The sequence below is a fragment of the Crocuta crocuta genome, unplaced genomic scaffold (assembly GCF_008692635.1).
Source record: "Crocuta crocuta isolate KB4526 unplaced genomic scaffold, BGI_CrCroc_1.0 scaffold231, whole genome shotgun sequence".
Lineage (NCBI taxonomy): Eukaryota > Metazoa > Chordata > Mammalia > Carnivora > Hyaenidae > Crocuta > Crocuta crocuta.
In genome coordinates this window covers 2,826,176-2,840,042 of record NW_027528357.1, presented here as the reverse complement: position 1 = coordinate 2,840,042, position 13,867 = coordinate 2,826,176, and the positions used below count along the sequence as shown (strand labels likewise).

The 13,867-nt window shown below is 37.3% G+C and overlaps 1 protein-coding gene across 6 annotated transcripts in view; it reads left to right on the top strand.

The window, feature by feature from the left end:
• Positions 1 to 13,867, top strand: part of KIAA1328 (KIAA1328 ortholog) — a 334,223-nt gene that overhangs the window by 45,869 nt on the left and 274,487 nt on the right. For all 6 annotated transcript variants that reach the window (XM_077753785.1, XM_077753786.1, XM_077753788.1 and 3 more), the window contains one exon: positions 2,310 to 2,425. In XM_077753785.1, the coding sequence (XP_077609911.1) occupies positions 2,310 to 2,425 (116 nt within the window). The remainder of the gene's footprint in view (positions 1 to 2,309; positions 2,426 to 13,867) is intronic.

The window sequence follows — 13,867 nt, the reverse complement described above, 5'->3', positions numbered from 1 at the left end:
GAGAAATAAGGACAGTTTTCCAGCGTCACCATGTATACATGGTTTTCTACTTTACACTTTGGGAGTGTACTTGAAAACTTGGAACCGTGACAAAAATGTTTCAGAAGCTGGTTGACAGATTGAAAATTTGGGTGGTATAAATAATTAATGATTCAAATGTTTGACAATTCTAGAAAAATCTGAGAGGTGGCTGCAAATTACTGTGAAAGTTAGTGCAAGTGTGCTTGACAGTAATGACAGCGATGGGGAAGACCCTGGAAAGGGATGGCAACAATGGAGGCAAGTTAACCTGAGGCCAGAGGATAAATCGTCATCATGTGTTTATTTGTGTAGTTGCCAGGATTCCTTGTAGTTGTAATCAATTTTAGAGACTAGAAACCTCTTAGAAAGAAAGTGCCAGAATCGCATTCATGGACCCAATAGTATGCTAAGCATGAAAAATAGGAGTTGGGGAAATGATTTTAATGTCATGATGAGGAAGAAGAAATAAGCCTGTTTTTTTTGTATACTACTGTGTGCCATGAACTTTCACAGAAATTATTTCAAAGATAAGATGCAATCAACTCAGACATTCAAAATTCTAATTTTCATTCTTGATTTCAAGTAGAGCAGGGGTCTAGAAGGAAGTAAATTTAGGAGCTCAAAAGAATCCCAGTGGATCTCACTTACACATATTTCTGTGTGATTTATAGGATAAATGTTGTACTCTTCTTTGGAGGACTAAGCACCAGCAGCAGAACTCAGGGCTGACATCTCTGTGCAAAAAGTAACATGAAAATTAGGGTTCTCATTTTAAGATCAGTTTTCTCTCCCCCTCCCCCACTGCTGTTCTGCTTTCTCAAAAATAAACAATTTTGGGGCGCCTGGGTGGCTTAGTCGGTTAAGCGTCCGACTTTCGCTTCGGTCATGATCTCGTGGTTCGTGGGTTTGTGCCCCGCGTCGGGCTCTGTGCTAACTGCCAGCTCAGATCCTGGAGCCTATTTCAGAGTCTGTATCTCCCTCTCTCTCTGACCCTCCCCTGCTCACACTGTCTTTCTCTCTCTCTCTCCTAGAATTAAATAAAAAATATTTTTAAAAAATAAATAAATAAACATTTTTAAAAAATTAAAAAAAAATAGGGGCACCTGGATGGTTCAGTCGGTTAAGCAACTGACTTCTGCTCAGGTCATGATGTCACCGTTTGTGGGCTTGAGCCCCGCATCAGACTCTGCTGCCAGCTCAGAGCTTGGGGCCCAGTTCAGATTCTGAGTCTCCCTCTCTCTGCCCTTCCCCTACTCCTGCTCTGTCTCTCTCTCAAAAATAAACAAACATTAAAAAAATTAAGATGGGATGCCTGGGCAGCTCAGTCAGTTAAGCGTCCAACTTCAGCTCAGGTCATGATCTCAAGGTTCGTGGGTTCAAGCCCCGCGTCGGGCTCTGTGCTGACAGCTAGCTCAGAGCCTGGGGCCTGTTTCAGATTCTGTATCTCCCTCTCTCTCTGACCCTCCCCTGCAAACGCTGTCTCTCTCTCAGAAATAAATAAAACATTAAAAAAATAAATAAATAAAATTAAGATAAGTTTTAATGTTGTTTCATTTGGGATTTTTAAATGATTCCCCCTGCTCCCTAAAATGCTCTTGTCAGAAACCCTCACCTCCTTCTGATAGGATTGAATTGGAATACTTTACAGTTAAACATTAAGGATACAGATTTTTTTTGGTCAGTGTTATTTTTTTTTCTTTTTAACACTTTTTAAGAATAATTGCAATGCAAACCATTTTTAAAGTTAATACCCTCTTTTTATTCCAGTCTAGTTATTTATATGCTGCTGAGGAAATGCAAGGTATCAGTTCCAAGGAAAAGAGTGAAATTGCATATGTGTAGTTAATGAAATGTTTAAGAGATACATAGTTTGTTTATTTCATTGACAGGATTTAAATAAAAATATGAAAAGATCCAAATCAAAATAAAATGATTGTACCTGTTTTGATAAGAAATGAAACTGTGTTTTAAAATTGAATATTATTCTGTCCTGGATTGCAGTTGGGAGCCCATTTTCTATTTAGGACTTTCCATATTTAAGATACTTCTGATGATTGTGAACATTTTTGATATAAAAATCTTGTTCATATTTTATTACAAAGGTATGCACGATTGCCTTATGAAAGGTTAATTTAAAAGAAAAAGAAGAAAAAGAAGCAAAACTTAGATTATCCCTGAAGAAATCAGCACGCTTCTGGAAGAAATCTAGTTTGGGTAAACGTCAGCTATATGCACATATTTTATCTTATTCTCATAGGCATTTCTTTCCATTTTGGTACTTCTTTCAGAGTCAGTGAAGAAAAGGAAGTGACAGAGGAACGACTCCGAGCTGAGCAGGAATCGTTTGAGAAGAAGATCAGGCAGTTGGAGGAACAGAATGAACTGATCATCAAAGAAAGGGAAGATATCCTTTTTGAAAGTCCTCTTTTTTAATGTGCAGAGAGTTTGACTGTTTCATGAAGAAAACGTAAAACTCCAGAGAAATAATAATTCTAATTTATAACAGGGAATCAATCTGCATGGGCTGCCATTTTTAGGCAATCAAAATGACACTTAACAGCATGTGGTATTGCTTCCTTTGTGCTAGATGCGGCCACCCAGCTGTTCTGCTGCTGCTATTACACTGCAGAGCACAGATTTGTCAACTAAAAAAGACAATAAGATCTTTGGGCATTAAAATACAGTGTTGGAACTTTCCTAAATTCTGTTCCACTACTGCCATTGAGCCTGAAACCTCTTTGCGTTTGGTATTTGTTCCAGGTAAAGCTTTGACAGCCCTAAGGAATTCTACTCTGAAATCATAAAAATAATAATTTTAAAAAATCCATTGTAATTTGTAGGTGTTGTAATTGATAGGTTTTTACACTGCAGCATAACCACCAAAATTCTCATGGAGCAGAAGACTGTTTAGAGCTGGAGAGAGGTGTGTGTGTGTGTGTGTGTGTGTGTGTGTGATATGTTGCATTATTTGTAAGAAAGTAAAATAAGAAGTGCTGTTTTAACTTAAGAATTGTACTTTAGGGGATATGTGAGTAGAATAAGCATATTTCTGAAGTTTCTTTTGACTGGGTGAAATTACTTATCTTTGGGTGTTTTTGCAGTGGCGCTGGTATATAAATAAGGAAGTTACTGCCCCTAAAACTAGGCTGATGTATCAGCCAGCTAAACTAGAATATGAATGCTTGAAGGGACCAGTGCCCTTACTGTCAATATCATCATTAACTTGATCATTAATAATTATTTCTAAGACTCTTCAGGTGTCAAATATAATCATATATGGATAATAACTATACCCTTGTGAATACCAGGGAAATAGAAGTGTGAAGATAAATTAATTCACTTGGGGAAAAGCATAAAAATGGAACTGTAAAAAATGAGTTTTGAACTTCTATTTTCAAACAGTGGAAATACATGGTTAGAAATTAATCAGAATTTTCAGATTTGATTTGCTGAGTGGAGCATTTATAAAGTTTATTTCCCCACAATCTAAACGTGTACTTTTTCCAGTTATTTATTTTCTGTATTCCTTTAGCATTTGAATAACCATCCTGGCTTTTCTCTTTTCTTTCCTTCATTGACTGTATTGTACCTACGCTGTCAACTCAGGCTAGACCCTCTTTTGTGATTTTCCTCCTGCTACTTCTCTCTCTGGTTAAAGTAGTGCCATGTAGTCAGAATTCATAACAAACTGTGCTCAGCCACTTTGGGTCCTTCACTTTCTGGAAGGAGTAGGTGACTCAGGACTTCCAAGAAAAGGTTGATTGGGAATATTTTCATTTGTAACAAAAATTCACTTTACAGGGTCTATTTTTTCCCACGTAACCACTCTGGAGATAAGTGGCCTCTGGCATTGTTTCGGTGGCTTAAAGTTTTCTGCACCAGATCTCTACAGTTCCCTTAGCTTCTTCTCATGGTTGCAGAATGTCCGGTTGCAGAATGGTTGCTCTAATGCTGGAATCAAAGTCACCCCAAGGCAGGGAGAAAGGGAGGGAGGAAGGAATTCTGGCAGTTGTGACTCTAGTTCCTTGTTTTAAACAATGTAAAATCCTTCTCAGGGTACTCCCCCTGGCTCCTCTCCCATCCTCCCCACTGCCAGCAGTCTTTCATGAGATATTTATTATCCTGAACTTTTATTATATGGCCATGCTGAGCTGCAAGAAGGGCTGAGAGAGTGAGCATTAGAGTGAAAGGCAGGAAGGGAGAAGGGGAATTGGGCAGGAAGTCAGCCTCCAACTCTATCTGGTAACAGAAATAGGGGCAATAGAAACTGCTTTATGTATAGTAGGGAGGAAATGATGATGCCTTGACCTTCCTGGGACAAAAAAAAATGGTATTATGTCCAGTGGAATTGGGGTGAGTTGGGGAAATAAGGTGAGAAAGAGAAACAAGATGAGAAGGTTTGAAAGCCTGGCCACATTTAGGAACTCATTTATCTGGTAATATGCTTAACCAAAATGTGTAGCTTTCTGAAAAGTAAAATCTAATTTTGGTGGATATTGTATTTTAGGACTCTTTGGGTCAAGATTAATGGATTTAGTGCTAAAATCTAAAGTTAGCATGGCTATGAATGGTTTCTTTTGTCAGCCTACGGAGTAAGATACCTCAGATGGTTGTAGTAGCACAGTTTTTCCTATTTTTCCCATGACTTCACGCACGGTCAGTAAACTACCGCCATGGGCCAAATCCAGTAGGGTGCCATCTAAATCCAGCCATGCCCAATCATTTGTGTTTCATGTATGGCTGCTCTTGGTGCTGCAGCTACTAGCTGGCTAGGTGTAACAAAGGCCCTGTGGCCTGCGTAGCCTAAAATATTTACTTCTGATTCTCTACAGAAAAGTTTTTGGGGCACCTGGGCAGCTCAATCGGTTGGGTGTCTGACTCTTGACTTCAGCTCAGGTCATGATCTTGCAGTTCCGGAGTTTGAGCTCAGAGTCAGTGCAGAGCCTGCTAGGGTTCTCTTTCTCTCTCTCTCTGCCTCTCCCCTGCTCACACTCTCTCTGTCTCTGTCTCTCTCTCAAAATAAATAAATAAACTTAAAAAAGAAGTTTGCTGACCTCTGATCTATCTTATAAGCTAAAAAGGAAAGGAAAAGACATGTAAATAAAGTCAAAGATTTAGACGTATGTCGTAGTTGGATCTATTTTACATATGATATGAAAGGATTTGACTTGAGCTTTTATTATTATTGTGACTGAAGGTTGGAACAAATGTTAGACCATTATCAAAAATCAAAATGGTTTAGTTAATATAAGTGGTTTGAGATTTTTTGAGTCACCAAAAGATAAGGTGGTGTTTGTAGAATTTGTCAAAGAAGAGAGAAAGGAAGATAAGATTTAAAAACAATGGCACCCATGGTTTTTATTTTGAGTAGATTGGTCAGATACACATCTCCTTTACTAGCATAAACCTGTCAAAGGTTAATATAGACAATTTTACAGTACATAAAACCCTATAAAACTTAGAAACATAAAACAAGATTATAATTTAAAACAATATAATTTTAACTACAGATACATTTACCTATCATACATGAATGATTCAGGCTCTTTCATATACATGGAAATAAGATAATTGTTTCTGTGTTAAGAACTAAATGAATTCTGATTTTTGGAATTTTAAAGATGTGTTATACTAAATTTATGCGGTTTTGTTTTGGAAGTTCTAATAGCCTGATGTTTTGCACTATATGAATACAGACCAGTCCCTTAGTGAAAAAGAGAAAAGATATGTTACATGTTTGCATTTGGACCAGGCTTTCGAAGGATTTGTTCTTAGAGTCAATAGAGAAATTTATTACTAAAACACAAAAATTTTTGTAATTTTCAGTCTTTGAACAAAGCTTATTTCCTGAGAACTTAACTATGTAAATGAATATGCCATTTACAAAGTCAAGCAGTCTTATGAACCTAGTAGATTTTTGCCTTGCTAAATGGGTAGAAAGGAGAGAGAATTCTGAAATTTAGAAATATGTCCAATAGGAGTTGTTCTGAAGCATGTTAGCAGGTTATAAGACACAGAGAATATAGCCGTTAGAAAAGTTGGTTAATATTTGAGCTAACTACTTTCAGAACATATGTCTCAGGTCAGGATGATATCAAAAGCTTACAGAAGGAAAGTCAGGTCTGATATTTTCTGTATTAACTGGTGTAGTGAGGGAAGTGATAGAAAAGAAAGCACAGTGGCTTTAGAGACAAAATCCTCCTTTAGTGCTGGTTAGCTTCCTGACCTTGGGAAAGCTACTGAACTTCGTTCTGAGTCTCTGTTTTCTTCCATAATATGTGGATAGCTAATAATGCCTTCTCATTTCTTTATCCTTCACTGCGGTTCAGATGGCTTTCATCAGGTTGTGCGGTGATAAGGTTGTTTCGAGGCCTACTAGCAGAGTGCCAGTGATTTGCTCTCTCCTTTAACCTCCAGTGTCTGTGGAAGATGTAACCTCTTTATACCACCTACACCTGTTGGGTCCTCACTGGAAGGAAACCAGGTTTGATTTTCCTCTCCCAGAAACCAGACAGAAATTGTTTTCTCTTCCTGGCCTGATTAGGACTTAGTAAATTGAAGAGGTCCTTAGAGGTCCTTATAGCTCAGATCCTTGAGCCCCTTGTATGGGTAATCATTTTAGAAACCTTGCTCTAGGAAGAAAGAATTTTTTTTTTTAACAGATAGTTTATTGTCTAGTTGGTTTCCATATAACACCCAGTGCTCATCCCCACAAGTGCCCCCCTACATGCCCATCTCCCCCCTCCCCCCCCCACCCATCAGTCCTCAGTTTGTTCTCAGCATTCAAGAGTCTCTCATGGTTTGCCTCTCTCCCTTTCCCCCACTATTTCCCCCCTTCTTCTCCCCTATGATCCTCCGTTAAGTTCCTCCTAATCCTCCTATACGTGCAAACATATGGTATGTATCCTTCTCTGCCTGACTTACTTTGCTCAGCATGACACCCTCAAGGTCCATCCCTGTTGCTACACATGGCCAGATTTCATTCTTTCTCATTGCCATGTAGTATTCCATCGTATAGATAAACCACATCTTCTTGATCCATTCGTCCGTTGATGGACACTTAGGCTCAGAAAGAATTTTTTTAACTTTTTTTTTTTTGAGGATGAGAGAGAGAGCGCGCACCACAGAGTGCAAGTGGGGCAAGGGCAGAGAGAAAGGGAGACAGAGTTTCCCAAGCAGGCTCCAGGTTCTGAGCTGTTAGGACAGAGCCCGACGCGGGGCTTGAATCCACGAACCATGAAATCATAACCTGAGCAGAAGTTGGATGCCCAACCAACTGAGCCAGCCAGGGGCCCCGTAAGAAGAAAAAAATTGTAAAGAACTAACCTTAACTTTTTTGAAGAATGTTTTAGGATGAGCCAAAGGTCTTAGTATGTGTGTGCTGAAAAGATTGGAGAAAATTCATAAGAATTTTATGTAATTACTTAAAAAGAAATCACTCATTTGAATAATGGTAATACTTGAGAGGTAGTCAAAGCTTCCTATTTCATTATGCATCTCCTCTGCAGGAGCCAGAGTAGCATGGTCTGCTGCCTGATCTGTTGGACCTTGCCAAGGATAGGAAGCTTACCGCAGGAAGCTCTGTCATAGATAGGGCTGCAGTACTGCCCATTGGGGAGGGAGGGGAGGAGGGAGAGGGAGGGGAGGAAGGGATAGTAGTAGAAAGCAGTTTAATGAGAAAGGAAGTAAGTTTCAAAAGAAAGGTTAAGTTTCTCCCTTTCAATTGACTTTTCTGGCCCATCATAAGAGAAGGCAGGAAATTCTCTAGTCTTCGAAATGATTTTGGGAGAATTAAAATTCTAACATTCTTAAAATGAGGATTATAGCAGAGGAGAGGGTGTTTTGATGTTTGGCAGTGTCATATACAAATATAGCTAAAGTATGTTGCCATATACCTTATTAGCTCTGATGAATCTTGGCCTTTTTGTTTTCACTAAATAGTAGGTTTTTGTTGTGTATGTTTACAGATTAAATTCTATGATGACAGAATATATTCTGTATATTGGATAAAGTCAGTGTATTCAATTTAACAATCCCTAGACAATATTATTTTACTAATCTAATAACTATCTCTAATACTGTGGAAGTTGTACTTCTTGAGACCATTTTATTTGCTCTGTGATGCTGTATAAAGTTAACAAGTTTTAGACCATTATTATTGTATATTGTCCTGGAATGTAATTAGAATCATAATAACAGATTAAATAACTCTATTTGTATTATAGAGAAATAAGTATGCTTAAGCAAAGAACTGATTATTATTAGCATTGTTGTTGCTTAAACTGCTCTTTAAAGAGTATTTTGTTCTCTTAAAAATACTTGGGTATTAATGTAGAATATAGAGAGGAATTGAGGATAAATGTTTACAGAAAATGTAAAAATTAGAAAATTTTATCCATATACTTAATTTTATTCTAGTAAGCCTTTAGGTGTTAAGTTACTCTGTGGTAGTGAGTTGTATTTACACTTATCTGGAACTCATCCAAGAATAAAAATAATAAGAAGTACTCCTCACCTGCTGTGGTCTGCTTTGTATGTACTCTTCTTGTATGAGAATTCCTGAAGCTGTCATATGGATAATAATAAACTGATTATCTGGTGTCTAGTTTATAAATCCAGTGCAGATTAGAAGCAGAACAGAAGTAAGGTTTGGAGCTATGGTGAGACTCCTTAAGCTGATAGGGGACTCCATCTCGATGTATCTCAAGGCCTCCATATATTAAATGCAGGGCAGTAGTTAACATTCATAGTGATGATTATGAGGCATTGAAATAATAATGTTAAATTGTTTTCATCCCCTGTTACTTTTTAATACTTCTAGTACTTCTTTTAGTAAGACATCTTAGTTTTATATATTGGTTATTTACAGAGCACTTTCTCGAATACTTTTTAACCTTCATAATAACACAGTTAAGTTAGGTGAAGCAAATACTCTTATTCTCATTTTACAGGTAAAGATACTGATCTGGAGAGGTCAGTGAAACAGCCCATTTCAGTTATTTGCCTTTTGACATCCAGTGGCTTTCCCTTATACCAAGTCCTTTCTGCAGCACTGAATGATACAAAAATCAATAAGCCTTGCTTTTCTAGCCCACTTTGCAGTTAAGGCACAGTTTTACAAAAATTTGTAATATATTTTATAGTGCGTTGTTATTCAAAGTTGGTTAAGTTTTGTTTTTGGTACTTAACCTAAAATTATCCAGAAACCCAGACATGTAGAATGTTCCTGAGATTTTCCTGTGTCTTGGCTTTTCAGTCACAGAGCCTTTATCATTTCCTTCTGAAATTCTGGACCCATTGTTTTTGCTGTTTTATTGGCCACTTCACGGCCTCCTGGTGCCTCCGCCATTACTCTTCAGAATCCTTTCGTCTCTGTCTCTGTTCCCCAGCCCTTTGCCTAATTTCATCCCATACTGCTTCTGGGCTAGTCTTTCTGAAGGACTGTCTTTATTACATCACCTGCCTTAAAATCCCTTTCCATGGCTTCTCAGGGCCCAAAGTATCAAATGCATATTCTTAATTTCAACATTTAAATACTCAGTTACCGATACCACATAACATATGTGACCTTCATTTTTATGACTCCCTTCCTTGTGTGGTCCGTACATATTAGGAGAGACTCATTGGTTTTTCCTGCATATTTCACTTATTTCTATTTCTATGTCATTGTTCCTTTTACTCTTTTTCTTCTTTAATAACTCTTTAACACATTTGCTCTGATAATTTTTTAATAGTATTTGGCTTTTAGAATTCTTTAAGAATTCATACCTGTACTAACTGCCCTAACTCGTGTATCTTATGGTCCTTTGAGCAACTGCAGTGTTCTTGCAGCGCTCCTAGATTTTGAATAAGAAAGCTTAGATCAGAATCTTGGATCAGCTACTTTATACCTCTGTGACTTTATACAAGTAATTGAATGCCAGAGCATTCAATGTCATTTTATGGGAATAAGGTGGTTTACAATGGCTTTAAGTCTAAGACTAAAGCCTGAGTAGGGGTGAGAAAGTGAAGGTTGTGAAGAAAAGGAGAGGTTGTCTAGCTAAAGGGGTAACTAAATTTGAAGGGATTTTTTTTAGTTTGTTTTAAGCTGGAAGAGAAGTTTGAGCATATTTATGAGTTAAAACAAATGTGCTAGCAAATGATTAAGACCTGTTTTCCACCTTATAGTACTTTTTCTGATTTTTAGTTCTGTGAAAATGAAACAAGTCTTAAATTCTGATAAATTTATCCAACTGCTAAATTTACATGCTTTGGGGTATTGAGATATGATATTGTGCTTTTCAATCTCTTTGCCCTCTATTCTGGGTTTAGCAAGGTTCATTTGTTTGTGTAGGTATTTATTTTATTACTTGTTGTGGACAGAACTGTGTCCCTCCAACATTCATATATGTAAGTCTTAACCCCTTCAATGGGACCGTGTCTGGAGATGGGGTTTTAAATTAGAGTTAAGTGAGGTCATAAGGGTTAGGCCTGATCCAATAGGACTATGGCCTTATAAGTAGAGGAGGAGAGAACTCTCTCTCTCTCTCTCTCTGCCCCCCTCACCCCCCACCATGCACCTTATGAGGACAAGCAAGAAGGTGGCCAAGAAGAGAACTGTCACCAAAAACCAAATCCTGCAGGGCCTTATTGGACTTGCCAGACTCTCAAACTGTGAGCAAGTAAAGCTCTATTGTTTAAGCCACTTGGTCTGTGGTATTTTGTTACACCAGCCTAAGCAGATCTAGACAGTATTTAACATGTACTTAGTTCTTTGGTATTTTTATTCTGTATTCTACAAAGTAGAATGTAAAAGCCCTTTCAGTGTATCTGTACAAGAGTAGTGTTTCTAAACATTCTTGTGTTTTCAGATCTCATTCTCTAATCATTCTCCCTTATTTTTATTCTCTTGGTTGGGTGTTAATGCACTTTGAAAAATACTTTTTAAAATATTGTATTCTTTTTTAGTGAACTTTGAGTTTAGGGATTTCTCTATTATTGTCTGAGATCCTTTTAGTATCTTTAGTATACCCATTTTATAGTGAAACAAAAGCTTTATTTTCCCAGTTTGATTTTGATGGTGTTTTTATTTCTTTGGCATGCTGAAGGTTCCAGATGTAGAGCCTTAGGATCCCTGGAGAGCAACTTCTTTGTTGCTTTAGAGTGAGTAACACTAAGATTCAGGCAGGTATATACTGGGGCTTCAAAAACTGCCCTTGAGGCTAAGGGATTCATTTGTTTTTGATGCCTATAGGTACATAAGCTCAGCAGACCGAATTATTAAATTTTTTTTTTTACATCTCTTTAATTAAAAAGGTTTTTTCGATGAAAGTTCTATACTGGATGAACAGTACTAAATCTAGCATCATTTAAAATTACTTTGGGAAGTTTCAGTAGTTCTTGAATGAAGAATAGACTTTGAATAAATCAATCTCATAATAATGATTATTTGAGAGAGTTACTTATTTTGTTTAGTCTTTCACATTACTGATCTTTAAAGCACTATTCTGATGTAATCTTGTCAGCTAGATCCATTTGCCCTACTACAGCTTGTAATTGCGTTAGACTTGAAGAATGTAATTAATGACTTTATTATTAAAGAGTAGCAAATTTGTCTTAGTGTTTTTAACTTTAGTGTGGCCTTCATTTATGAATGCTTAAATGATTCAGATGGAAATATCCTCACTTCAGTTAGAGACTTATACAATAACATTTCCTTTTTATTTTGATAGTTATGCCTAAGATTCTGCATTTCCAAGCTCTAAGTTTTCAGAAGTAATAGCACTGAATATTTTGTAGTTATGTAATGATCAGAAGTTAATCTATCTGAAATAGATCTCCCTGTAGATAAGATGGTAAGGATTGATGCCCTCTCTCAATTTTATTATCTTTTGCCAATACAGAAACACCAATCTATTGATCAATTTTTTTGAATCCTCAGGCTTGTGAAGAGCAGAGCCAAATGGATAAATAGTTCTTTGTGTCAAAACAGTCTTAAGCAGTCCTTGAATTTCTAAATAAATATAGCCTAGAATATCCAAATATCTAAAGATAACATTTGTTGTGTTCTTGTTGATCAAGTTTTTTTTAATTAAATTTTTTTTTTTTTACTTTAGAAAGAGCATGCTTGAATGGAGGGGAGGGGCAGGCAGAGAGAAAGAGAGAGAGAGAAAGAAACAGAGAGAATATCTTAGGCAGGCTCCATGCTCAGCATGGAGCCAGACATGGGGCTCAATCCCACAACCCTGAGATCATGACCTGAGCCAAAATCAAGAGTCGGATGCTCAACAGACTGTACTGCCCAGATGCCCCATGTTGGTCAGGTTTTCAAATAATTTTTATGATATGTGTATTTTATTCTGGAGCCATACCTATAACACCTTTTTCCACACAAAAGCTGATAAACACAGGAAAAGTGGCCAGAGGAAAAGGAGAAAATAGGAGATGAAACTAATAGAAAAGTTAGACCTAGTAATTGCCCTAGTGAAAATTTGCAGTACAGTTTGATACTAGAGAGCCTATTGCCATGGTGACAGAATAACTATTAGTCTAATGCAGGGAAAAGTTGCCAAGTAGCCATCTCTGTCTCATGTTAATAACCCAAAGGCATCAGTGTTAAGAGCACAAGAACTAGTTAAGCAGTCTAGAGGCAAAGGACATAAGAAAAAGTTGCTGTATGACGGGAAGTATAACCATTGGGCGATATCACAGCATATTCTTCCTATGGGACTATTGAGTCAGTTGAGATGGCAGAGAAGTGCTTTATGCGCCTAAGGCAGTTTTTTATCCTTAAAACATATCATATGAAAAGTCCTTTTTGTAAACTCTCAGAGACTGGAAGTCTCAAATATGACTTATCTCAATGTGTGTATCAGGAACACTGTAGTATTTTGGAAAGACCACTAGAGTCCTACAATTTGAAATCTTGACTGAATTTTGTCTTAAAGTAGTTGTTTGGCCTTGGATAAACCTCTGCAAGTCTGAATTTCATCAGATATAACATGAACAATATCTGGACCATTTATGACATGAAGTGATCAAATGAGCTGAAATACGCAACTTTTTTTTCAAAACTATAAATGTCTATAAAAATATAAAGTCTACAAAAATATTTCCTTGCCCTGAAAAAGCTAACAACATATAAAATGGATATAAAGCCATAGTTGATAAATCTTTCAAATACTTTTATTTCAGATATTATTTTCTATTTGAAGATTTTTTTTTTCCTTTCAGAGTCCTTATTCAAACTTCTGTTGCCCAGAGAGTAAATAGGTTTCTAATTTTTGAAGAGATGATATATTTTTTGAAGCAAAATGTTTTTGGCTATGTGAGGGAACATCCATTAAAAATTTTAAAGCACTTTTAAGAAAGCTTAGTGCCAAGAGAAATCAGGTAGGAATAGCTAAGGGATCTCCAGGGCATAGAAGAGATCTTAAGGAAAAGAAATCAGAAGCAAAGCTGAAAAGGCTAGGAGTGGATGGAGCATACTTAAGGATGTTTTATGAACCTGGGTCAGGATTAAACTTTTTCGTGTATAAAAGAAAATGCCAGGGGCGCCTGGGTGGCTCAGTTGGTGAAGCGTCTGACTTCCGCTCAGATCATGATCTTGCAGTTGGTGGGTTTGAGCCTCGTGTCGGGCTCTGTGCTGACGGCTCAGAGCTTGGAATCTGCTTCAGATTCTCTGCTTCCCTCTCTCTCTAACCCTCCCCTGCTTATTCTCTTTCCCTCTCTCTCTCACTCTCTTTCTCTTCCCCTGTCTCTCAAAACTAAATAAACATTAAAAAGTTTTTAAATACCAGGGGTGCCTGTGTGGCTCAGTCGATAAGCATCATGATCTTGCTGTTCCTGAGTTAGAGCCCTGGGTTGA